General features: G+C 39.2%; 1 protein-coding gene across 1 annotated transcript in view; it reads right to left on the bottom strand.

The window, feature by feature from the left end:
- RAD18 (RAD18 E3 ubiquitin protein ligase) overlaps nucleotides 1-27609 on the bottom strand; it is a gene marked incomplete at both ends in the record, with an annotated part of 107705 nt that extends 80096 nt beyond the window's left edge. Inside the window, 4 exons of the mRNA XM_079713932.1 lie at nucleotides 4283-4353; nucleotides 5537-5598; nucleotides 23446-23527; nucleotides 27559-27609. Of these exons, the coding sequence (XP_079570058.1) occupies nucleotides 4283-4353; nucleotides 5537-5598; nucleotides 23446-23527; nucleotides 27559-27609 (266 nt within the window). The remainder of the gene's footprint in view (nucleotides 1-4282; nucleotides 4354-5536; nucleotides 5599-23445; nucleotides 23528-27558) is intronic.
- Between the last annotated feature and the right edge of the window lie 337 nt (nucleotides 27610-27946).

Below are 27946 nucleotides of genomic sequence, written 5' to 3'. Positions count from 1 at the left end.
AGTTGTCAGACTCTGGAAGGAGAGCAGAGATAGAACCAATGGGATTTACTGACGGAATGACAGACTAAGTGTGAAAGAAAGGGGTCAAGGATGACCCCAAGGTTTTTTGGCCTTGAGGGAGAGAGGCGGGAGCTGCCATTTGCTGAGATGAGGGAGACTGTGGGAGCAGCAGATTGGGAGTGGGGCCTGCGGGGCAGCAGAGGGAATCAGTTTAGTTCTGGTTTTAAGAGGTCCAAGCAGAGGTGTGAGATAAGCAGTTGGATATGTGATGCTGATGTCCTGGAGAGAGATCTAGCTGATATATAAATCTGGAAGCCATGAACGTACAACTGGTATTTAAAACCATGAGACTGTTTACGGCAATTCACATACCTTAAAAATGAGCTGTGTGAAAATATTAATTCCAAAATTGATACTCAGATTGAATTGCTAATTTTTCCTTCACTTTCCATCACTCCTATATATTAAAGTGAGTTGGCATTATAACGCCTAACAGCATTCCTCACAGACATTCACATTGGATGAATTATGGACTTTCAGAATAACTGTGACAATAAAACACAGGAAAATCTTGCCCATTTGTTAACTATACAATAACTTTACCTCTTCAGAATGTGGCTAAGAATCATAAGTGAAAACAGGCCTCTGGGTAGACATGGGCAGTCATAAAATCCATGCAATCAAGTCCATGGACTTTGGCAACTAGTAAATGTCCCTGCAAATATTTGTTCTAATCTGGAACACGCAAACGGCAGTCTAGGACCATTTGGTCAAACAGGCAGAGGCCCACCAAAGCACAAGGTCTCATTAGCTCCTTAGGGCACGCACACATGTATAACAGGGCAACACAATATAAATAGATAAAATATATAGATAGTAATGATAGGAACCTTTTCTTAGGTTCCTTTGTTCCAGATACAGTACTATGCTATATATCTTTTAATATATCTCTTCATTTCTAATCCTTACAATTCCTCAAAGTGTCAACAACATTATTCCCATTTCTCAGATGTGGAATAGAAGCCGAAAAGGATTAATATCTTGATCACACTCATATCAAAACTAGTAGGGTCAAGACTGGAACCTAATTCTGCCTGAACCCAAACCCAGTATGCTTTAAACTATACCATAAGGAAAGGTGAAATTATACTCTACATACTCTTGTGAGATGCTAAGGAAATTATCCATTATCATCTGTTTAAATTTATTTATTTATTCATTCATTCATTCATTCATTCATTTATTGGCTGCATTGGGTCTTCTTTGCTGCACACGGGCTTTCTCTAGTTGCGGCGAGAGGAGGCTACTCTTCGTTGTGGTGCGCGGGCTTCTCATTTCAGTGGCTCCTCCTGTTGCGGAACACAGGCTCCAGGCACACGGGCTTCAGTAGTTGTGGCACGTGGGCTCAGTAGTTGTGGCTCACAGGCTCTAGAGCACAGGCTCAGTAGTTGCGGCGCACGGGCTTAGTTGCTCCGCAGCATGTGGGATCTTCCTGGACCAGGGCTCGAACCCGCGTCCCCTGCACTGGATTCTTAACCACTGTGCCACCAGGGATGTCCCTGTTTAAATTTTTAAACTTGAAATAAGTACCTGGAGAAAAATTCATACCTTGATGGTGGATAAACCAAAGCAATAAATAATGCTCTATAGTCTCAATTTGTAAAAAAATATAATATGCATGCAAAGCAATAAATAATGCTCTATAGTCTCAATTTGTAAAAAAAATATATATAATATACATGTAGACTGGCTGCTATGCAAAAATACAAAAACAACATTTTCTTGCTTAGGTCAAGAATGATGCTCCAGGGACTTCCTTGGTGGCACAGTGGTCAAGGATCTGCCTGCCAATGCAGGGACATGGGTTCGAGCCCTGGTCCGGGAAGATCCAACATGCCACGGAGCAACTAAGCTCGTGCGCCACAACTACCGAGGCTGTGCTCTAGAGCCCGCACCACACGCCTAGAGCCCACGCTCTGCAACAAGAGAAGCCACCACAGTAAGAAGCCCGCGTACCATAACGAAGAGTAGCCCCTGCTCACTGCAAGTAGAGAAAGCCCGCGCACAGCAACGAAGACCCAACGCAGCCAAAAATAAATAAATTCATTTAAAAAAAAAAGAATGATGTTCCACTTGGACAACAATATTCTAAATAAATTTTGTTCAATACAACAGTTTCTTAAGAACATTATTTTAAATAAAAATGAGTCAAGGGAAAAAACAAAACACTTGTTTCCTGAAAATAAAAGGCAAAAGTTAGAAGAAACTGTAAGATCCGCATGTCAGCCTTGTGCCTGAAAACCTCTGGAATTATTTCCAATACTCTTCTGTTATTCAGTTTAGAATATTAAATTTTTAAAAATCATAATATCATAAAATGGCAATGACAGATGGGAAGCACAGGAAGAAATAAAATCAACAAACAATATAAATAACTTACGTTTTACTCATAAAATTAAACTTCCTCCCTCACTGATCTTAAACCAAATTTCGAACAAGTAATGAAACCGATTATGTTGAATTTCATTCCTACTAATTTTGCAAATGAAGTACCGCAGTACTTTAGATACGACAAATGTCCAAGAAATGTTCCCCATAAAGCAATTCCAAGAAGGCAAACAGAGGGAGAAACAAATGATAACATCTGTCCCAAATCTACAAAGAATGCTTCCTATCCCACCACACCCACTACAAAGAATATTTAAATAGCCTATTTCTTTGGGGAGGGAGGAGAGAAGGAGAGAGCGCAATCATTCCAAGGCCTCCCTTTAAGTTACCAAAGGATCTATGAACCCAAAGATGCTGATCATTTATCTTCAACAAACAGATGCAGTTCTTCGTAACAGTCCCTTTTTCCTAGCAGGGAGGCTGTTATGCTTTCAATACCAGCTGAGGAAAAAATAAGCCATGAGATACAATTTTACTGCCTCAGAGAAAAGCAAACAGCCGATCGATTCCTTTCTAAATACATGTCTCCATCTTTTCTTATCAACTTCAATATCTAACTGGTGAAGGACTTTAGAATAAGAAAAGCAATCACTTTAATTATGAGCACCAGAGAATCTCAGAGTGTCTTAATCTAGGCAAGTATACCACCTTCTTATGACTCTGCCTAGGGAAATAACCAACCAGCTGATTTCTAAAATGCCCCACTAGGCGAGTTCAGAGTACTAAATCTGATCATCTTTAGTATGCAAACCAATGAAAAAATGTGCAATTCTACTGGAAGAAATCTCTTTACATTTTTAGAAGTAATGTAATGAACCTCCAAGAATGTCCTAACAAGCTTGGAATTCATGTACTTAAGTATGTGGGCACCTAACCGTTAACTAAACACAATATGTTCCTAATAAAAACTCCTGCTTGGCTTGCATGATTAAAACTAAAAATAATTCAAGATATTGTCTGATAAAACATGCCTTTTTAAATCCCTCTGGGTGAGCTTCCCTGGTGGCGCAGTGGTTGAGCGTCCGCCTGCCAATGCAGGGGACACGGGTTCGTGCCCCGGTCCAGGAAGATCCCACATGCCGCGGAGTGGCTGAGCCCGTGAGCCATGGCCGCTGAGCCTGCGTGTCTGGAGCCTGTGCTCCGCAACGGGAGAGGCCACAACAGTGAGAGGCCCGCGTACCGCAAAAAAAAAAAAAAAAATCCCTCTGGGTGAGCACTGACTATCACCATCATACATCTGACAGTTACACTTTATAAAGCACCAGCAATTACACATTTCATGTTACATATCATTTTATACATGCTGAGCAAATCGAATTAAGAATTAATGGATTAATATATGACACAGAAACCATTATACATATATGTGTGTACACATACACATGCATATGCTACCCAGCTCTGTCCACTGAGAGGGTTTAGAAGCAATGACACCCCAGTGACAATGAGCATACCCAGCTCCGGATCCTGATTTCTAAATGCCATTCTCCAATAAAAGGAACCAGGGCTCCTTGGGAAAATGGTTGATTCTAATGCTGGGGCAGGGAAAATAAAAGATAAAGCTAAAGTATTTCTGAAATACTCGAAAGTAAGTGCCCAAATCTACATTTTAACTCTTGTTTTCCTTAACAGGAGACTTTCTGTTAGGTAAAGGAAGAAAATCCTATTATGAATAGATTGTCCGTATGTGATTAATGACTGTTGTTGCATCCCTTCTTTTACCCCCAAATATTCAGCCCTGCATTCCCTAATCCCGAAAAGTGCACAGAGTAAAGGGGCGGACACATATAAAAGGTAAAAGCAGTTAGGGATTAGTCACAAAAGTAAATCATACCGTGCAAAATTCAAGCTTTTTACCAGTTCATCTAATACGCGGTTATTTTTCAGGTCCGGCTCTGTGACTGTCTAGAAAAGAAAAACAACAGAGAGAAAAAGGTCAGAAACAATAATTAACTTGTCATAATCTTGTTTTTGAAAACGTGTCTCATCCTCCTGAGATTCCCCATCCCACTAAGTCTTCCAGGAAAACCTCAGAATAAAGTTCATTCATCTCATACTAATACAGAATTTTAAAACAGTGAATCACTACCTGCTGACTGGAAGTCTGATTAAAAACTCTCCAGAGCATCTGGTAAAAACATATGTACTCTGTACTAAGATAAAACCTAATATGAGCAAGAATCCTTCTTCAAAATGCCAGCACTCAGCTTCCCCAAAAATGTCTCTTGAAAAGCAGAACACAGATGCTCTTTTAAAGTAATAACACGGGAGCCTTAGGTGCTCAAAGAGACTTTAAAAACAAGATTGGTGTTCAAGAATGCAAGAGGAAAATGATAAACCCAGTAGCTATCTAGCACAAATGGCATACACTTTATTTCTGTGATGATACCATCTTGATGACAGCAGCATGCCTAGCTGGAAAGAGCTTAGACTTGGGAGCCAAATAAGTTCAGGGACATCCTGACACCATGTACCTACCAGAGGCACCAAACTAGAACCCAAACCCTTTAATTAGCCCCAGCGTCCTTTCTATCAGACCTCACTATCTCTTTTTCTTCTTTCTTTATTCCTACTTATGTTTACCTTCCCTTTTTACATTCCTTTTCACCTATTTCCACTACATAAAATGCTTCAGAAACTTTAACAAATTTCTTGGTGTTTTCCTTGAAGGTCTGGTTTGGGGAAGAGGTAAGGGGCCAGTTAAGCTGAATCTTTGCCTTCTGCACAAATACTTAAACGTCAATCCTTTGCAAATAAATGATCCTACCATCAGATTTTCTACCCAAGTTGAGAAATTATAAAAAGTGAGGAGCCATAAAAACACAGTTCATAAGATTTAAAGTGTGCTATGTCCTGATCTTACAATTAGTTTTTTCTTCCTAAAATACATTTAGGTTATCAGAAACCTTTATGAAAAGTTGAACAAAGCCCAGTTCTCCATATATGTATTTTATAAGTCCTTTCTGAAACTGTCTTTGATATAGCTTAATTCAATAATTATACATCTTCCCATGGGCTTTTGTGTATACATGAAGCAGAAATATCTGCACCACTTAGTTTAAAGAAAAAAAAGAAAAGAAAAACTCACCACACAGCAAGTTGGACATTGTGTTTTATAGGACAGAAATTTTCTTATACAAAGAGAACAGTCTGCAAAAACACAAATGCAACATAATAAATTACTTAAGCTGTATAAGACTATTGGATTCTGACTTCTAACAAAACCTGACTTAAACCCTAGAATATTTCCATCCTCTAAGGTATATCATTATAATCTCAAAATTCTAGTACCTCTACTCTATCTCTACACATTTGCAAATATGATTAAATAGCATTTTTAGAAAAGGGAAACATATCAAATAATAATAATTATGAGTCCCTAGCATAACACAACTCTATAAGCAACATGTATCACTCTCTGTATCTTCCATCTGTAAAATGAAGGAAACATACACTTAAGACCTAGGATGAATTTGTATAAACATGTCAGATATCTCCACTGCCTAATATTCTAAAATATAAATTTTGAAATAAGATCTATACATGTGTTAAGAAATAATATATACCTGGATTATCAAATTAGGGATTTCTACATCCTAACTCTGCAAATGATATCCTTCATCCCACACTGTACAAATATCTTTGTGGCAGGCATTAAGGAAAGAGGGAAGATTCTTGACCTCAAGGAGTTAAAAAAGAGTGAGGCAATTACAGTACAATTCAGTGTATTAAGGACAATGTATTAAGTCTTAACAATTAAAGTGGAAATTGGCATGAACTAATTCTTCACACCCAAGCCAGCATAAAATGATCTCCCAAAATGTGACTAATACAATGGTACCTTACTGGTACCATTTGCTATTGGCACAAATTCACCTTAGTGAAGGGGCCTCATTAACGGATTCAGTTTAGTTAAGGAGAAGGAGACAGTATGATTTCAGGTACAGACATCCTGGAAGTGAACAAGTAATGCCAGCTTCAGTAAGAGCACCCAGGAACAATGAAACACATTATGAAAAAGAAAAATCAGGCAACAAGTGAAGTTCTTTGGGGAAGGAAAGACAAATAAATGAGGACTTCCAGTTTGGCACGTAAGGAGCTTGGAAGTCATCACTCCATCTAATAACACGTAAAAGCTGAACAAGCTAAAAAATCAGTAATTCTTCTTAGATCCATCAGAGAAGTGACCTTATGAGGCAAACTGCTGCCTCCAAAACTGAAGAGACAGACAGGATGGATACAAAGAAATACAACATACCAGAGCAGAAACTTCCATGGGAACCAGAGAAAGAGGTTCTGCTGGAACCACTGTTGGCGTAGGAAAATCTGAACCGTAATTGACAAATTGCTGGAGGCTCAGTGTGGACAAGTCTGAGAGTTAAAAACTCAATGGGGACCCAGACATTGGGGAGGGGAGGCCTGACAGTTATGTGAGCTTTTGCTCCAAGGGTTCTACCAGGTTCTCACAGTGACTATCAGAAAAAAATTCCCTAGTTCTTCTGCAGGGAGAGGAGGAAAAGTAAATCGTGTATTTTGAAATACACGAAAGCACTCTGTTCTTCTTAACAAAGCCTAACTTCAAGAGAAACAGTTTTACTGGAGCCTATTATTGGGCTACTACCAGAGCCCAGCTAACCTGGGGGATGGGAAATAACCAACTCCAGCTACCTCTAGCCATCCTGTCCCACCTAAGGGGGTAAAAAATTGAGAACCACTTGTGAAGTTCACAGTCCAGGGCACAGGCTCACTAAGAAACAGACCTAATTGTAGGAATATAGAACGCTACCCAGCCACCCCCAATCTCATGACACATTACGATAGGCCTATTTACTACACTTGCTTTTACCCAGTACATCATGTCCCACTATTAGGAAAAAATTATAAGGTATACTAAAAGGCAAAAAGCACAGTTTGAAGAAACTGCAGGCATCATTAGCACAGTTAGACATGGCAGGAAATGTTGGAATTATCAACCAGAAACTTAAAACAACTATGATTAAGATGCTAAGGGCTCTACCGGACAAAGTAGACAACATGCAAGAAGAAATGGGTTAATGTATACAGAGAGGTGAAAATTCTAAGGAAGAATCAAAAAAAGAAATGCTAGAGATGAGAAACTGTAGAAGAACTGAAGAATGTCTTTCATGTGCTCATTAGTAGACAGGACACAGCTGAGGGGAAAAAAAATCACTGCACTTGAGGATATCTCAATAAAATCTTCCAAAACTGTAAAGAAAAAAGAAAAAAGACTGGAAAAAAAAACCCCACAGAACAATATTCAAGAACATTTTGTAGCAGGACAACTATAAAAGGTGTAATATACACGTAATAACAATACCAGAAACAGAAGAAAAAGAGAAAGAAAGCAAGAAATATTTGAAGCATTATGACTGAGAATTTCCCTCAGATTGTCAGACACCAAACCACAGATCCAAGCAGCTAAAGGAACACCAAGCAGGAAAAATGCCAAAAAACCCACAACTTGGTATATCACATTCAAACTGTGGAAAATCAAAAATAAAGAAAAAAATCTTGGAAAAAGCCAGAGGGGGAAAAAACACCTTACTTACAGATGAGCGAAAATAAGAAATAAATCTGATTTCTCAGAAACCATGCAAGCAGGAGAGAAAAAACCCACCAACCTAGAATTTTATATTCTGCAAAATGATCCCTCAAAAGTGAAAGAGAAATAAAAGACTTTCTCAGACAAACAATAATTAAGGAAATGTGCTCCCAGTAGACTGACATTGCCAGAAATGTTAAAAAAAGAAGTTCTTCAGAGAAAAGAAAAATAATATAAGCCAGACACTTGGATCCACATATAGAAAAGAAGAGCAATTCCAGAAGGAATAAGTACAGGTAAAATTAAAACCTTTTTTTCTTATTCTTAATTGATGTAACAGACAATAGTTTGTTCAAAATAATAATAGCAGCAAATTAGATTATTTATGCTTATGTAAATATACATATGCTTATGTGTAAGTAAAATGAATGATAGCAGTGATACAAAGGACTGGAGGGAGGAATTAGGTGTCTTAGCTCTGCCTGCCGTAAAAAATACCACAGACTGGTTGCTTAAACAACAGAAATTTCTTTTCTCACAGTTCTGGAAGGTAGAAGTTCAAGATCAAGGTGCCAGTATCATAGGTTTGTGGTGAGGACTCTCTTCCTGGCTTATAAACAGCTGCCTACTCACTGTGTCCTGTTATGGCCAGAGAATAAAGAACAAGCTTTCTACAGCTCTTCTACTTTTTTTATTTTTCTACATCTCTTCTTATAAGGGCACTAATCCCACTATCAGGGGCATCTCCCAAAGGCACCACCTCCAAATACCATCAAACTGGGGCTGAGGGCTTATGAATTCTGGGGTGGGGGGGGACACTTCACTCCATAGCATTTCACCCCTTACCCCCCAAATCCATGTCCTTCTCACATGCAAAACACATTCTCCCCACCTCACCAATCCCAAAAGTCGTAATTCAACCCAACATCAACTCTAACGTCTGAAGTTCAAACTCTCATCTAAATAACACCTAAATCAGATGCGGATGAGACCTGAAATATGATTCATCCTGAGGCAAAATTCCTCTCTAGACTCATTCTCTTGACTATCAATGTTATTCTCTCCACAGTATATAAAGTCTCCTGAGTGATACTGTAAGTCAAGAATTCCCAAACCTGGCTGCTCATCTGAGTCACCTGGGGAGATTATTGTTGGCTTTAGTTTAGTTGCCAGGCTCTATTCCCGGTCATACCGATGCAATGGATTTTCATCAGTAAATCACATCCATAATATGTGATTCTGATTGAACAATTATTTTTTTTAATTAATATGTTTTTTTCACTAGGTTGAACCATATGAAACTTTTGGTAAGTCAAAAAAGGACAAATATTGGCAATTTCATTTGCTTTAACATAACATTGTGTACTTACTGTGCACTCTAGTTTTAAGCATGCTAGCTGTATTAACACTTTCAATCCATACAGCAACCCTGAGGTCAGTACTATTAGTCCCATTTTACAAGAAGGAAAATGCAGCATACAGCTTAACCAACTTGCCCAAGATCATGCAATTAATAGGTGGCAGAGGCACGTACCAGAGCCCGAGCTTTTAACATATTTCTAACTAATTATTTAAAATATTTATAATTTGCTTATAAGATGCACTTATTATATATACCTATGTAACACCAATATGTACTTAATTAATAGGATCACTTGTATCAGAGTATGTAAAATGAGGCTACTGCTTTCTCTTCTGCATAATCTTATATGTGTTTTCTTTCTAAACATGGAGAACCAGACATTAGTCCAAAGTGGATCAAGCCCTTGACTTAATTTCAACCTACCAGTCTACTACCAAATATGTACTGGTGAACTGCAGACCAGCATAATTTATTCTCTAGTGAGCAACCATGATATTTCAATCAAAGTAGAGCAGTTGAAGAACTCTGAACCATGTATTCCTAGCTGGCTTTAATTAAATCACCTGTGAAGTCTGTTTTTCCACCCAAAAGCCCAACTATGAGCCATGTGTATAGGGTGGGGGAGGGAAGAATAAAACAATGAAATAAAGGGTAGTTTCAAAGAAACAAGCAAGCCTGGGGAAGGAGGTATTTCTAATCTCAAACAGGATGCAGCCATCTGCTGGCTTTCATATATCAGAAGAGCATAGCATCCTGACAGTAAAAAGCAAGTTTCTAAAACTTAAACCAATCCATATTGCATGTGATCTTAAGGATTTTATGAGAAAATGAACCATCTCAAAAATAATTCTAAAGTGTCCAATTAAAAAAAGAAAATCCAGTTCCAAGTTTGAAAGGTATAGGAGATGATTTCAAAGGATCCTTTCAAAGCTGAGAAAGCTGGCCTCTGCCTCCAAGTCCAGTGTTAAGTGACCAGTTAGCTGATAAGAGAATAACATCCCCCCAACTAACAACCAGCACTCCAGCATCTCCATAAGGGCAGTTCTGCATAACTATATGTCCCTTCTGTATGTGTAACTATCTCTTTTCTCCCGTCTTGCTTCACAGTGCTGCCTCATAAGAATGATAAAGAAGAATAACACTGACTATTTGCCTAAAAGAATCTTACATTGCCTCTTAATTTAGAAAAAGTCAGTAAACGGAACATTTCACATTTCACTTTTTTTTTTTTAGTAAAATTAAATTGCTTTTTCTTGGCTGTGTTGGGTCTTTGCTGCTGTGTATGGGCTTTCTCTAGTTGCGGGGAGCGGGGGCTACTCTTCACTGAGGTGCACGGGCTTCTCATTGCGGTGGCTTCCCTAGTTGTGGAGCACGGGCTCTAGGCATGTAGGCTCAGTAGTTGTGGCACACGGGCTTAGCTGCTCCACAGCATGTGGGATCTTCCCAGACCAGGGCTCGAACCCATGTCCCCTGCATTGGCAGGTGGATTCTTAACCACTGCGCTACCAGGGAAGCCCTAAATTGCTTTTTATTACAACACAAGCCTCAATTAATTTTATGAGTCAAAAATCCACAAAAGGGCTTCCCTGGTGGCGCAGTGGTTGAGAGTCCGCCTGCCGATGCAGGGGACACGGGTTCGTGCCCCGGTCTGGGAGGATCCCACATGCTGCGGAGCGGCTGGGCCCATGAGCCATGGCCGCTGAGCCTGCGCGTCCGGAGCCTGTGTTCCGCAGCGGGAGAGGCCACAACAGTGAGAGGCCTGCATACTGAAAAAAAAAAAAAAAAATCCACAAAAGAAAAAGAAAAATGACCGCTGGTCCATCTTTAAAATAGTGGTAATTTAACAGTGCCTAAAAGCCAATGATTTCACCTAGCAGTAAATATTTTGAGCATCTTCCATTATCAAGTCAGAAAGACTGCAAGTGCAAAGTAAATTGGCACTTAAGCAGATCAATCTATTAGTGAGAACATTCTCACTTAATGGTGTTTTATGGATTGGAGTTAAGTCCAGGTCCTCTCCCCCAAAATGTACTCTTTAATAGCATGAATTTGGATCAATTTAACTGTCCTGCATTCTGCCACTGCACCCCACTCAAACCTTAATAGCAGCAGATATGCAAATGCAGTATTCATTACCTACACCCAAAAAGCTAACATAGGAAAACCAAATAAAGGAATTTAAAATGACAAATCCTGAAATGTTTAAGGAAAGGAACAGCAAAGTGGCTAGGATTCTGGGTCACCAATTCTAGTCAATCCAGGATGATAGCAGAACATGATAGCTAAGTCTGGCTTCTACTAAGCTCTGGGGGTTTTTATGTCATTAAAACAATTACAGACCCAGAGCAACTTTTAGCCTTGAGGGAACCTGTGACAACTGGTGATTAGTAGAAAATTCCTATTGAATCATGACAGGTAGAGTATGAAAAATAAGTGCTCATAAAATAAATTATCATTATTGGAAGTATTCTCCACTGAATTCCTCTTAGATAAAGAATGACATCAGTGACAACTGTATGTGACAAAGAAACATGAAAAAGAAAAAAGAATGGAAGTAAAGGTTAATTTTTCAGCTGAGTTCACTGATTTCATAGAAAGTCAAGTCTTTCTTCCCTAAAATGACATAATTAAAATATATAGAGTAGACTTCCATCTCTGTCCATGAGAAAGTAACCAATATCCAGAATTATCCTCCTTCTGTAAACAACTAAAATACCAGGGGAAAATATAAAACAACTCTTTCTAAATTTTCAGACTTTGGACCACAGTGCAGGGAGGAAAGCCAAAAGCCCATCAGTCTTGCTAGTTGAAGAAACAAAGATCAGAGTTCAGGGCAATCCAGGTAGCTAGAATTTGTAGGGCAGAGTACCAGAAAGAAAGATGCTACATACAGAAAGACCTCCAGAAATATGAATAAAAATCCATTCGATTCTATGACTGAACGCAAATCTGCACATACACAGGCGTGAAAATCCATAAGGCCAAACAAAGATGAACGTCCAGGGAAAGAACAACAACTGGAGAGGTAACAAAGCGCCAAGAGTTCATGAAATTTCTAGCAGGCAGGCTGGAGGAACCTCACTAAATGCATGGGCATTGAGTAGACACCCCAGAACGTCATACCTTAGTATATGAATAAATTAGCCATAGAGAGTGGATGATGTCAGCAAGATGGCAGAACAGGAAGCCAGACCTACTTTTCCCATGAAAACACAAATCAACAACAATACATAAACCAATTCCCTTTGTGAGAAATCCAGATACTAGTTAAGATGCTCCTATACCCCAAGGCAAGCACAAAACCAGCCACATCAAAGCCAGTAGAAAATTTGTGGCCCTCACTTGCCAGAGTTCCTACCCCTGGCTCAGCACCACATAACCAGAAAGACACTCCCAACTTCGGGAGAGGGAGCAAGAGAAGACTGAAACACATATGAAATGTTCAGACTTTTCATGCGGCTGCCCCAGGGACTGGTTTCCATCTTGCCTGAATCTAATCACTGACAAGAAAGGGGACCAGGTTGGAGTCACTGAGAACAAAGGTGATGGTTTGCACGGGTAGTCACCCATTCACCATTACCCCTCCCCTGGGAGTGAGCAGGAGAAATTCCTACCTCTCAGCTTCTCTTGGGGAAGAACGTGCATCCAACGTTCCAGCTTTTCAGGGGGCTTCCCAAGGGACTTGTTTCTATCTCACCCAACTCACAGTACTGAAGAGACCTGTCATACTCTAGATGCCTGGAGACTAACGAGAACAAAAAAGAGCTGGGACACTGCTCCAGAGGACCCAGAGTACAGATGGAGGCCGATACAACTCAGTGGCCTCTCATTTGGAGAGAAAGAGAAGAGAGGAGGATGCAACCAGTATTTCCGCTTTCAAAGGGGCTGCCCAAGGGACTGCCTCTACCTTGCCTGACCTGGAGTTCTGATGGGACCGGGCATACTCTAGTGCCTGGGGGCCACTAGGAACAAAAAAGAGTTGGGCAGTTTGCTGCAATTCCAGAGACTCTGCAGTACCACAGATACAAGAAGCAGCAAAAGATTACACAGTAATGAAAAAAGAAACCAGCAAAACATCTCTAACTATACTCATAAGTCTAGACAAGATCCATCAAAGAAAAGGTTTAAGAGGTCCCCAGAATCTCCAGCTGGGCTGGCTGGTGAGTTAGTGCAGGAACATCTGGCTTTCCCTATATGAAGCTTGTCTGTAAATCCTGTACAAGGTGACTGTTTTTTTCAAATGCATGGATCCCAACAGAGTAACAAGGCATACAAAGAAACAGGAAAACATGGCCAATCTCCAGAAACTAATCCTAAAAAAACAGATGTGTATGAATTACCTGACAAAAAATTTTAAATAACCATCATAAAGATGCTCAATGAACTAAGGAAAATGATGCATGAACAAAACGAAAGTATCAACACAGACATAAAATACAAAAGAGAACCAAACAGAAATTCTGGAGATGAAGAATATAATACAGGTTTCCCCCACCATCTGAAAGTTGACTGTTCCTGTGAAAACTTTCATAAGCCAAAATGGCATAAAGTGAAAAAGTGAAGATGCACAAAATAAAGCAAAATGAAACACAGATACTCACAGACACAGTTCAAAGCTATGGTGGCTTGATGCTGCGATGCTGAGTGTAGTTGCCAGGGGTGCCACTCTCGCTGTTCAGGGTGCACATCACTTCTATTACAGTTCACTTCAAAAAAAATACTGAAGGCTATTTTCACCTTTTGCTTTTTTTTTGTAAAAGTGAAAATCCTCTTCAGATTTCTTTTGGTTAGTGGAAATTGGTCCTAATGTAGGTCTTTCATAAAAGGGAAGTGTTATAAAGCAAACTTTTGAAAAGCAGGGGATACTTGTAACTGAAATGAAAAATTTACCAGAAGAGCTCAGCAGTGGACTTGATCAAGCAGAAGAAAGAATCAATGCACTTAAAGACAAGTCATTTGAAATTATTCATTCATAGGCACAAAAAGGAAAAAGGAAGAAGCCTAAGGGACTTATAGGACACCATAAAAGAGCACCCAAACACACAAAGCAAACACCAACAGAACTAGATAAACAGATAGCAAAACAATAATAGTAGGTTTCAATGCCTCAACTTTCAATGATGGATAGGACAGAAGATGAATAAGGAAACAGAGGATTTAAACAATATTATAAACCAAAGGCATCTAACAGACATATACAGAACATCAGCAGAGCACACATTCTTTTCAAGTGCACACAGACCACTGTCCAGGAGAGATCACATGTTGAGTCACAAAATAATCACATCAAGTATCTTTTCTGACCATAACAGAATGAAACTAGAAATCAATAGCAGAAGGAAAAAAATGGAAAATTCACAAATATGTGGAAATTAACACACTCCTGAACAGGCAATGGGTCAAAGAAGAAATAAAAAGGGAAATCAGAAAATGTTTAAAAAAATGAAAACACAACACACCAAAACTTAAGGGATGCAGCAAAAGCACCACTGAGAGGGAGGTTTATAGAAGTAAATGACTAAATTAAGAACAAGAAAAAAAAATCTCAAATAAAAACCTAACTGTACATATCAAGGAACTAGAAAAAGGACAAACTAAGCCCAAAGTTACTGAAAGAAAGGAAATAGTAAAGATTAGAGCAGAAATAAACAAAAGAGAATAGGAAAAAAAAAATCAATGGAATTTAGAGTTGGTTCCTGAAAAGACTGACAAAACTGACAAACCCTTAACCAGACTAAGAAAAAAAGAGAGAAGACTCAAGTAAATAAAATCAGAAATGAAAGAGGAGACATTAAAACTGATGCCACAGAAATAAAAAGTTAAAAGAGACTAGTGTGAACAATATATACCAACAAGTTGAACGTACCAAGACTGATTCATGAAGAAATAGAAAATACAAACTGACTTGAAACTAGTGCGTAGACTGAACCAGTAATCAAAAATCTCCCAACAAAGAAAAGCCCACAACCAGATGGCTTCACCGCAGAATTCTACCAAACATTAAAAGAATTAACACCAATCTTTCTGAAACATTTCATAAAAATTGAGAAAGAAACACTTCCAAACTTATTTTATGAGGCAAGCATTATTCTGATACCAAAGACATTACAAGAAAACTACAGACCAATATCCCTGATGAAAAATCATCAACAAATATTAGCAAACTGCATTCAACCACACATTAAAAGCATCATCACCATGACCCAGTGGGATTCATTCCTGGGATGCAAGGATAGGTTGACATACAAAAATCAATGTGCTACACCACTAACAGAACAAGGATAAAAATCATATGATCATCTCAATAGATGCAGAAAAAGCATCTGACAAAATTCAACCCCCTTACGTGATAAAAAAAAAAAATCAACAAAATTAGAAGGAAATTACCTCAACATAATAAAAGCCATTATGAAAAGCACACAGCTAATATCATACCCAATGATTTCCATTAAGATCAGAAGCATGGCAACAATGCCCACTCTTGCCACTTCTATTCAACATAGTACTTGAAGTCCTACCTAGAGCAATTAAACGTTAAAAAGAAATAAAGAACATCCAAATCAGAAAGGAAAAAGTAAAATTATCTCAGTTCACAGATGACATAATCTTATATGTAGAAAATTCTAAAGATACCACAAGAAAAATTGTTAGAACTAATAAATGAATTCAGCAAAATTGAGGGATACGAAATCAAAATGCACAAATCAGTTTCACTTCTAAAACTAGCAATCCAGAAAAGATATTAAGAAAACAATCGCATTTACAATAGCATCACAAAGAATAACATAATTATGAATAAACTTAACCAAGGCAGCAAAAGACAAGTATACTGAAAACTATAAAACACTGCTGAAAGAAACTGCAGAAGACACTTCCATGTTCATTGACTGGATAACTTAACATTGTTAAAATGCTCATACTAACAAAAGCAATCCATAGATTCAATGCAATCCTTATCAAAATACCAATGGTATTTTTTGCAGAAACAGGTAAGTCAATTCTAAAATTCATATGGAACCACAAAGGACCTTGAATAGCCAAAATAATGTGAAAGGCAAAGCTAGAGGTCTCACATTTCCAGACTTCAAAACATATTACAAATCTACAGTAATCAAAATAATATGGTATTAGCATAAAGACAGGAATGTACACCAATGGAATAGAGAACCCAGAAATAAACCCACACATAGGCAGTCAAATGGTCCTTGAAAAGGGTGCCAGGAGTACACAATGGGGAAAAGACAGTCTCTTCAACAAATGGTGTTGGGAAAACTGGATTTCCACTGCAAAAGAATAAAGACTTGAAACTATAAAGCTGCCTGGAGAAAATAAAGGGAAAAAGCCTCATAACGTTAGTCTTAGGAATGATTTCCTGGATATGATACCAAAAGCACAGGCAATAAAAGCAAAAATAGACAAGTGGGGCTTCATCAAACTAAAAAGCTTCTGCAATCAATAGAATAAAAGAACAACTTATGAAACATAAGAAAATATTTGCTAACCATATACCTGATGAGTTAATATCCAAAAATATCAAAACATACAACAAACACCTGTAACTCAATAACAAAAAAACATGTAACCTGATTCAAAATGGGCAAAGAACTTGAAAAGGCATTTCTCCAAGACATACAAATGGCAAACAGGTATATGAAAAGATCGTCACCATCACTAATCATCCAGGAAATACAAATCAAAACCATAATGACATCATCTGTTAGGACAGCCACTATCAAAGAAAAGAAAATAACAAGCATTGGTGATGGCGTGGAGAAATCAGAACCCTTGTGCACTGTTGATGGGAATGTAAAATGGTGCAGTCACTATGGAAAAAAGTATGGAGGCATTTCAAAAAATTAAAAATACAGTTACCATATGAACCAACAACCCACTTCTGGGTATTGATCAAAAAGAACTGAAAACAGAATTTCAAAGAGATATTTGCACTCCTGTGTTCATAGCAGCATTATTCACAAGAGCCAAAAGGAGGGAGCAACCCACGTGTCCACCAGCGGATGAACAGATTAAAAAAAAAATGCTCTAGACATAAAATGGAATATTATTCAGCCTTAAAAAAGAAGGAAATTCTGTCATATCCCACAACATGGATGAACCTCAAGAATATTAAGCTAGGTGAAATAAGCCAATCACAGAAGGACAAATACTGCATGATTATATTTATATGCGGTATCTAAATGAACTCATAGAAGCAGAAAATAGAATGGTTGTTGCCAGGGCCAGGGGGAGGGAGAAAAGGGTAGCTGCTGTGCAATGGGTACAGAATTTTAGTTATGCAAGATGAGAAAGTTCTAAAGACGTGCTGTACAACAATGCACATATAGTTAACAATACTATACTATACACTTACCAACTTGTTAATGGAGAAGGTTTTATGTTATGTGTTTCTCACCCTTCCCCCACTATAGTCCTATAAAAAAGGTTACTCTAGATTCATCATGACAAAGCTTAGAAACAAAACTTGACAGAACCAATCTGATCCACAAGTAACTTAACTGCCTCACATTACCACCTGAACCACCTCCCACCCCCCACGTCCATGGAAAAATTGTCTTCCACAAAACCAGTCCCTGGTGCCAAAAAGGTTGGGGACTGCTGTTGTATAGCACAGAGAAGATAGCCAATATATGATAATAACTTTAAATGTAGTACCATCTATAAAAATATTGAATCACTATGTTGTATGCCTGAAACTAATATAATATTGTAAATCAACTATACTTCAATTTAAAAAAGGAAGAAGTGCACAGTTGTAACAGTTTTACACTAGTCAAGTGGTATAATATCATTCAAAGGGAGACTGTAATAACTTAAAGATGCCTATTTTAAACAGCCGCTAAAATAATAAAACAAAGAAGTAGCACTAATAAGTCAACTGTGGAAAAGATTTAATATTTTTTAAATGTTCAATTATTTTTTTAAAAGGCCAGAAGAGAAGAAAAAATAGATGAGTAAATAAAAAACAGAAAGCAAGGTAGTATATCTAGATCCAGCCTTATCAATAATTAACTTTCTACAATGATGGAAATGGTCTATACCTGCACTATCCAAGACAGTAGCCACTAGCCACATGTGCTATTCAACACTTGAAATGAGGCTAGTGGAACTGGGAATCTAAAGTTTTAATTTTATTTAACTTTAATTAATTTTAACTGAAATATAAATAGCCACATGAGGCTAGCAGCTACTATATTATACAGTGTATGTCTAAATATTCCAAGTAAAAATAGATATTTTCAGACTAGATTGAATGGGAACACCCAAAATATATACTGTCTAAAAAAGTCCAATATAAATATCAAGACACAGGTAGATGAGAAGTAAAAGGATGGAAAAAGACAAACCATGAAAACACTAATCTTAAAGAAGTGGGAGTGACTATATTAATATCAGAAAAAAGATGACTTTAGAACAAAGAACGTTACCAGGGATAAAGAGGGCCATTTCACAATAACAAAACAGCCAATTCATAAAGAAGACAAAATAATCATAAATGTGTATGTGCCTAATAAAAATGCTTCAAAAATACAAAAAGCACAAACTTACAGAAGTAAAAAGAAAAATCATACAAATCCACAATTATATTTGGAGATTTCAACACTCCTCTCTCAGTATTGATAAAATAATACACAGAGAACCAGCAGAGATACAGAAGATTTAAAAAGCACTGTCGGGCCTCCCTGGTGGCGCAGTGGTTGAGAGTCCGCCTGCCGATGCAGGGGATACGGGTTCGTGCCCCGGTCTGGGAGGATCCCATATGCCGCGGAGCGGCTGGGCCCGTGAGCCATGGCTGCTGAGCCTGCGCATCCGGAGCCTGTGCTCCGCAACGGGAGAGGCCACAACAGTGAGAGGCCCGCGTACCACAAAAAAAAAAAAAAAAAAAAAAAAAAAAAAAAAAGCACTGTCAACCAACTTGATCTAATTGACATTCATAGAACACTCCGCCCAACTAGAATAGACATTCTTTTAAAGTATACGTGAAACATTAACCAAGAATGACCATATTGTGGGCCATGAAACAAGTCTCAGTTTGATTTAAAAACTGAAATCAGACATAATTGTTTGATTTTTGAAAAGAACATAAATTAGACATTAATAACAGGAAGATAGCAGGAAAACTCCCAAATTTTTAGAAATTAAACTAAAGACTTCTAAATAACTCATGGGTCAAAAATTAAATCAAAAAGGACATTAGCATATACTTTAAACAAAAATGAAAACTCACATATCAAAATTTGTGGAATGTAGCTAAAGCAGGGCTTAAAGGAAAATTTATAGCTTTAAATGTTTATATTAGAAAAGAAGGTCTAATATCGATCTCATCTTCTACCTTAGAAAGCTAGAAATATAAGAGCAAATTAAACTCATATAAGCAATAAAATGATAAACCTTTAGCTAGATTAATCAAGGGAAAAAAAAGAAAACACAACTTTCTAGCATATGCATAAAAGGGAATATCACTACATATCCTCCAGACAAGAGAAGGACAGTAGGGAGTAGGTTGTTTCGTTTTGTTTTGTTTTGTTTTTTTCTGGGCCGTTGCAGTGCGGCATGTGGGAACTTCTTTTCCTGACCAGGGATCAAACCCGCACCCCCTGCAGTGTAAGTGAAGAGTCTTAACCACTGGACTGCCAGGGAAGTCCCTAGGGAGTAGCATTTTTCAAACTCTATGCTGATAAACTCAACAGCTTAGATTAAATGGACAAATTTCTTGAAAGGAATTCAAGATTGTTGTAACATTTAAAAACAAATCAGTGCAATTAATCATATTCTAAAATAAAGGAATCAAATCATATGAGCATCTCTATACATGCAAAAAAAACAAACTTGACAAAATTCAGTAACCATTCATGATTAAAAAAAAACTCTCAGCTAATTCAGAGCACATCTTGCTGACATCATCCACTCTCTATGGATGAATTGCCTCAACCTGATAAATTTATGAAAATGTATTAAGAATACAATAAAACTTACAGATAACCTTATGCCTGAAAGACTGAAAGCTTTCCTCATAAAACTGGGAAAAAGAAAGGATATTCACTTACACCACTTCTTTTTAACATTCTACTAGAGGTACTTAGCCTGTGTAACAACTAGAAATATGAGGCATGCAGATTAAGGAAGGAAGAAGTAAAACTGTTTTTATTCACAGATGACATGATTGTGTATATAAAAATTCCCAAGGAATCAACAAAAAAGATGCTGGAATTAAAAAGTGAATTTAGGGGCCTCCCTGGTGGCGCAGTGGTTGAGAGTCCGCCTGCTGATGCAGGGGATACGGGTTCGTGCCCCGGTCTGGGAGGATCCCATATGCCGCGGAGCGGCTGGGCCCGTGAGCCATGGCTGCTGAGCCTGCGCATCCGGAGCCTGTGCTCCGCAACGGGAGAGGCCACAACAGTGAGAGGCCCGCATACCACAAAAAAAAAAAAAAAAAAAAAAAAAAAAAAAAAGTGAATTTAGCAAGATCACAAGATAAAAAGTCAATACAAAAAACTGTTATTTCTATGTGCAAGGCCTGTGCACTGAAAACTAACGGCACTGTGGAGAGAAATTAAAGAAGAGCTAAAGAATGGAGGAACACACCACGTTCATATAAAAATAAAATCCCCTAAGGAAAAGTACAAATAAGAGGAATCCCTGTGTAAGGAACTTAGAAAATGGGCCCAGTGTGGCTAACAGGGACCCAAAATAAAACAGAGCCAGGCAGTCATGACAGACCTGGGGTTCAGTCACGTACTCTGTGTTCTCAGAAAAACCAAGAACAGAAAACTATGACTTCTGATTCTGCTAAGGGTCCTACCTGGAAGCGTCCCCAACTAGAAGCTCTGATGACCAAACCAATCATCAAAAACTATAGTCAAGCTTCAAGGACTTGTGGTCAGGCTGCACGGGTCAGTCAATCCTCTTTGCAAGTCTCCCAACTGTGACTTCTACAGATTTTGTTTTTAAAAATCCCTCACTCTCTTTACCCCTTACACCCAAAGGTACTTTAGGTTACAGCCAAAGGCTGCATATCCCCTGTTTGCAAACCTTGCAAGCAATAAAGCTGTCCTTTTGCTTTAAGATAATCCTGACTATTTTCTGGGATTTATTTCTAATTTAGGACAACATTCTTACATTGAAGACAACACTGTTAAGATGTCATAAGGACTTCCCTGGTGGTACAGTGGTAAAGAATCCGCCTTACAAGGCAGGGGACGCAAGTTCGATCCCTGGTCAGGGAACTAAGATCCCACATGCCGCAGGGTAACTAAGCCCACATGCCACAACTACTGAGCTTGCGCACCTCAACTAGAGCCTGAGCGCCACACACTACAGAGCCCATGCGTCCTGGAACCTGCACCCCACAACTACAGAGCCCATGCGCCCTGAAGCCTGTGCGCCACAACTAGAGAGAGAAAACCCGCACACCACAACTAGAGAGAAGACTGCACACTGCAACAAAAGATCCCGCATGCCTCAACAAAGATCCCGCGTGCTGCAACTAAAACCCAACACAACCAAAAATAAATAAATAATAAATAAATAATAAATAAATCTCAAAAAAAAAAGTCATATATCCTCAGATGGATCTCTAGATTTAGTGCAATCCCAAGGAACATCCCAGCAGGCTTTTTTTGGTAGAAATTGACAACCTGATTCTAAAATTTATATTGAAATGCATATAAAATGCAAAGATCCTAAAAGAACCAAAACAATCTTGATAAAGAAAAACGTTGGAGTAGTTACAATACTTGACTTGAAGACTTACTAGAAGGCTATGGTAATTAAGACAGTGTAGTACTGGCACAAGGATAGACATAAAAATCAATGAAATAGAAGAGAATCCAGAAACAGACCCACATATAATTCTCTGGGGCCATACTGACTGATAATGGGGAGAACTCTATCAAGTGACAGAAATGTTTAATATCTTAATTGTAGTCATTACCTGGTATAAACATTTGTTGAAACTCGTTGACACTTGTACATTTCACTGTGCACTTAAAATGGATGCCTTTTACTACATATAAATCATACCTAAATAAAGGTGATTTTAACACATATTTAGAAACAATCCCCAAAACTTATCTTGGTTCCTAATATGAATCTAGCCTAGAAGGAAACTAAGATTTATTAAGGCCCTATAACGTGCCAGACACTGGACTCTGTACATTTAATTCTCACAACCATCTCCTAAGGCAGAAACTACTCACCAGGGTTTCACATCTGAAGAAATGTTGAGCATTTGCAATCTCACCCACCTAATAAGTGGGGAACTAAGAGTCAAGCCTAAGTTTATCTCTAATGCCCATGTTGCTACCACCACCATCCTCTTATTATGTCTTCCCTGTGGAAATTTTTTCACCAAAGCTACTACTATCCACTAAAACCATTTTTTAAGCCTAACTTTTTTTTTTAACTTTCCAAGGCAAATCAACTCGAAAATAGAGAATAAGAACGATCATAAGCCTAGATAATCCATAAACTGATGGCTAGATCCAGAACAATGACAAGTGCACCCCATGCACTAAATACGTCAAACTACAGTATAAAAAATATGTACATACTAGACTCATGGAGAGAAGTACAAGCACATTTCAATATATGAGTCTTCCCACCATCACACAGCAAGCTAAGTGATAAAACTGTCTGTAATACTCTTCAGTTGTAGAACTCTCCCAGTGGAATTTTTAAACTTTAAAATTCTACGCCAAGGACTACTTGGTTGAACCACCTATCTCTTATCCTGCTAAAAATGAAAAATCTGAAATTTAACATCTAAAAGTGCCAGGCAAATAACAATATATAGTGATCAAAATCTTTATTCCTGTAAATGTTACAAAAGGCATAAAAGTATCCAAGAGGGAGGTGGTAGAAAATATAGGAGCCTTGTAAAAAATATTCAATATTTAAGAGGAAGGTCATGGAAAAGACCTTGCTAAAACTTCAAGATAGAGGAGCTAAAGGTGAGAAATAAATAATAAATGTGTACTTATCTTTGGTGTTAAAATAATACTACATTATATAAAAAAACACGTTTTTGTAACTCAGAGAAACAATACATACTTACAGTTATGTGAACACTGAGGAATCATCATTGCAATGTTGAAATATTCAAAGCAAATTCCACAGCGCAGCAAATCATCTACTGTCTGAAATGCATAAATACATACACAACTATCAGAAAGCCACCAAGATTGGAACATCTGCCACAGAACTCCTTCTCCATCCCCTAAAAAAATAATTTAATAATACTTCTTTGTCAAATATTCAAACTCAAAAGCTAAGTCCACATAAACTGCAGGGGAGAGAAAACCTCCCCCATATCACTTATTCAAATCTTAGGTTATGGAGAACACTACAGAAAGATAAAGATAAAGCTGACACTGTACAGATTCCCACTCCATGTTGCCAGCCCTTCACAAAAGGGCTACTCTATTTCTCTTCTACTTGCCATGTATTTCCAGCTCCTCCTCCAAGCCTCCTCCTCTTCAGACCCCATTCCCTGGCCCACTGCAGGGTGAAAGGTACCAGCAGCCATTCACCACACAGGGTAAGAACCAGATCAGAGAATATTAAAGAGAAACACTAGAAATTATCTAGTTAAAACCCTTACTTCACAAATGAGTAAACTTGTATCCAGAGCAGGCTCACAGCACATGTGTCAAGCCAGGACAAAACTTCCTGTCTACCGGCCGTCAGTCCAGTGCTTTCTGCTCGGTACTGTACGGTACTACAGGGTGGAGTCAGATGAGGAAGCCCTGGAAAGAGCTGGCGCCAGTGACAGCAGAAGGAGGGGAAGAGGCAGGCAATCTGCAAAGTCAGATAGATGTGCGTCCATCTGGAATGACACCCAAACAGGAAAGGATCTCTCTTGCAACCTAAAATCTTCTAAATCATTTAAAATGTTATTCCTTTTTTTATATATAAATTTATTTATTTTGTTTATTATTTTTGGCTGCGTTGGGTCTTCGTTGCTGCACGCAGGCTTTCTCTAGTTGCGGCGAGCGGGGGCTACTCTTCATTGCGGTGTGCGGGCTTCTCATTGTGGTGGCCTATCTTGTTGCGGAGCACAGGCTCTAGGCACGCAGGTTTCAGTAGTTGTGGCACGTGGTCTTCAGTAGCTGTGGCATGCGGGCTCTAGAGCGCAAGCTCAGTAGTTATGGCGCACGGGCCTAGTTGCTCCGCGGCATGTGGGATCTTCCCCGACCAGGGCTCGAACCCATGTCCCCTGCATTGGCAGGCGGACTCTTAACCACTGCGCCACCAGGGAAGCCCTAAAATGTTATTTCATTCAAAAGAATACTGAGCAGATATTTAAGAGGAAAAAGAGAGAGAGAGAGAGAGAGCGTGCTCTCTTATGTACTGGTACGGAAAGACTGCCAAGAAAAGTGAAAAAAGGAAGTAAGGTACAGGCAGTACACACGGTCTGTGACCTTTTGTTACAAAGGGAGGAGGGAATAAGAATATAAATCTGAATGCAAATCTGAACACAAGAACATAACAAATAATGGTCAAAGGGGTCAGGAAACTGGACAGATGAGGGACAAGTTTGGAGCAAGACTTTTACTTTTTATTTTGCGTACTTTTTGAACCATGAGTGTATGACCTAAATTTTAAAAATGCAAACAAACAAAAAGACTAATGTCTCTAATAGTTCACATATGATATATTGTTGCCATTAAGGAAAACATGCTTTCAAAGAATAATTAATGCATGGAAAAATGTTCATGTTTTAATGCAAACAAAAAAAATCAGAGAACAAACCTACAACAATAATATATAACAACAGAACTATGTAGTTTAATATCCTTAACAATCTTAGGAGGTCTATAGCATCTATATGCCAATTTTTTAGATGAAGCCTATAGAGCTTATAAGGCGTTGGATCAAATCCGAGAGGTTGACTCCAAGGTGATCCCAAATTTTCAATGCATATACACATTGTGGGTATGTGTGTGCACGGTCACACATGAGAAAAACTGAAGAACAATAAGAGAAAATGTTAAACAGTGGTTCTCTCTAGATGTTAGGATGCTAGGCAACTTTCATTTCCTCCTTTATCTTACTGTAAACTTTAATTTTTTCCTACTATATACACATTCTACATTTATAACCTGTCAAAAACAAATTTTTGTTACAGTAAAACCAGGGAAATAAACATTCAAATGCCCAAATCTTCCATTACTTTGGATGGTAAGCTACCACTGACACAAAAAGCTAGAGGATTGTGTTGAAAATCAATCAAGAGCAGAGGCAGGACCAGAAGCCAAAGCCCTGGCACCTGGTCTATTTGCTTTCTTCTCTATCACCGTCCTCTCCTGGAGGAGGAGTGGTTCTGACAGATGTGCTGAGCAAGATCTGTGGAAGTGATACCGCATCCGATGAGCTATAACATTCTTGCACAGATTTTCAGTCCAGTGGATGCCCTAGGATTTCCTCAACTTAGAGAAAGTGGAAGGGGGAAGCTTTCACTTCCCTTATCCAATTCATAATCTTCATGACAACAAATAAAAAGCAGGGGGAGAAATACTTAACACATGTTAAGCATTAATAATAATAATAAAGATATATTAATTTAATGGTTACTACCTTCTAGATACCTTCAATCAATTAGCAAATAATTTTTGAGCACCCACTATGTGCCAGGCATTGTGTTAGGCACAGTGAATAAGCCAGACAGGATCTCTATCCACACACATCAACTCATTTAACCAAACTTATAAACTATTTCTGTCTCCAGTTTATAGTTGAGGCAACCCAGGCTCAGAGAGGTTAAGTAACTGAATCAAGGTCACAGTTAAATAGAAGGCAGAGACTAAATTTAACCCAGAACCATTGGAACTCAAATCTCTGCTCTTCTCCACTGCACACTGGAGCCAAAGCCACCACAACTGCAAAACCACGGCTTTCCCAGATCCTTCCACAATGTCAGCTCTTCAACATGGGGAGATCTTCAGTCACCAAGCCCTGTAGATGACACTGATGATGGCAGGTAGAACAAGGCCTTCCACTTACTTTAACCTCCCCCAAGTCCCTTCACTTAATCCTCAAAGTCACCTTAAGAGTCAGTGGGGCAGATGCCATAATCCCTAGTTTACAAAACTGAGCAACAGAAGGAGAACGTGATTTTGCTCAGTCACAAACGGAAGTAATCACAGAACAAGGAGAAAAACCAAGCAACTGATTTTTAGCTAGTACAGAATGGTGTGTTTGCTCTTGACCAAACATAGTAGGAATCCAGGACTCAACCACTACCGTCCATGGAAACAGGAATGCATTGCCAAAAACGAAGTAGCCACAAAACTCAATGTTATTTGAGTGAAAGACTTCAATAAAATGAAAGGCTAGGGCTTCCCTGGTGGCGCAGTGGTTGAGAGTCCTCCTGCCAATGCAGGTGACACGGGTTCGTGCCCCGGTCCTGGAAGATCCCACATGCCGCGGAGCGGCTGGGCCTGTGAGCCATGGCCGCTGAGCCTGCGCGTCCGGAGCCTGTGCTCTGCAGCGGGAGAGGCCACGGCAGTGAGAGGCCCGCGTACCGCAAAAAAAAAAAAAAAAAAAAACGAAAAAAAGAAAGGCTAGTGCTAAACGTGAGTCCTGATTTCTTTGTTTAAAAGAGAGGATGCACAACTATCAAGAGTTAGGCCACGTTAGGGAGGAATTAGGGCAAAGTAGCACTAGGCTTCTTGAGGGTAATTAGAAGAAATGAATGATAATGTAAAGGAGACTGCCCGCTTTGCTAGGTGATTACATAAATGTTTTCTGATGCAAGCTCCACTCCAAACCGTGTCCGGTGTCACTGTGGGAGATTCTTCACTAAAGTACAGGGAGAGTTTACATAATGCTTGGCACGCAGTAAGCTCTAAGAAAGGATTAGGTATCACTGTCGTTTCCACCGTTTACAGTGTTTCTTTCCACATCACTGTGGTTGTTGTGACTGAACGGCAGAATACCCCGTCCCATACGACAGCCAACCTAGGCTCACCATAAGGGACCGAGGCCTGTCCCCGGTACTTCCCAGAAGAGGAAGAAACTGAGGCCCAGATCCACGCGGTGGCAAGTGGCAAAGCAGAGCCGGGTATCCTGGCCCAGCTCGGCGCTGGCGCCTTGTCCTTTGTCCTCCTCAAGGCGGGGCTGGCCTCCCGCGGACGTCGTACGCCCCCGACCACCCCGAAGCACTCACCTTCATGACTGCCAGGCCCGGAGGCCACTGGGGCTCGACTAGGGAAGCCATGGCCTCCCCTGAAGAGGGTGGAGGGTCCGCTACCCACTGATCTCCCTCGCTCCACTACCACTCGAAATTCCCCGCGCTACAGAGCTACGTCAGCAGTCGGCGACGCGCCCGACGCGTGTGCGGAGCACGCTGGGAGTTGTAGGACGTGGCCGAAGAGCAACCGAAGATGCTCTCTCTGCGCACGCGCCAGGCTTTCGCTACGCCTCCGAGGGCAGATGTGTGGTTAAAAAACCCACTTGCGGGTTTTGTACTGTACCATTAATAAGTGAATGCCTGTTGAATGTTAGGAAGAGACAGCCTAAAATCAAACCAAGTCCAGGCCTTGCCAAAGCTTTCA

This window comes from Hyperoodon ampullatus, assembly GCF_949752795.1.
Source record: "Hyperoodon ampullatus genome assembly, chromosome: 10".
In the NCBI taxonomy this organism is placed as follows: Eukaryota; Metazoa; Chordata; class Mammalia; order Artiodactyla; family Ziphiidae; genus Hyperoodon; species Hyperoodon ampullatus.
The sequence above is the reverse complement of the archived record's forward strand: the minus strand, read 5'-3'. Positions and strand labels throughout refer to the sequence as shown.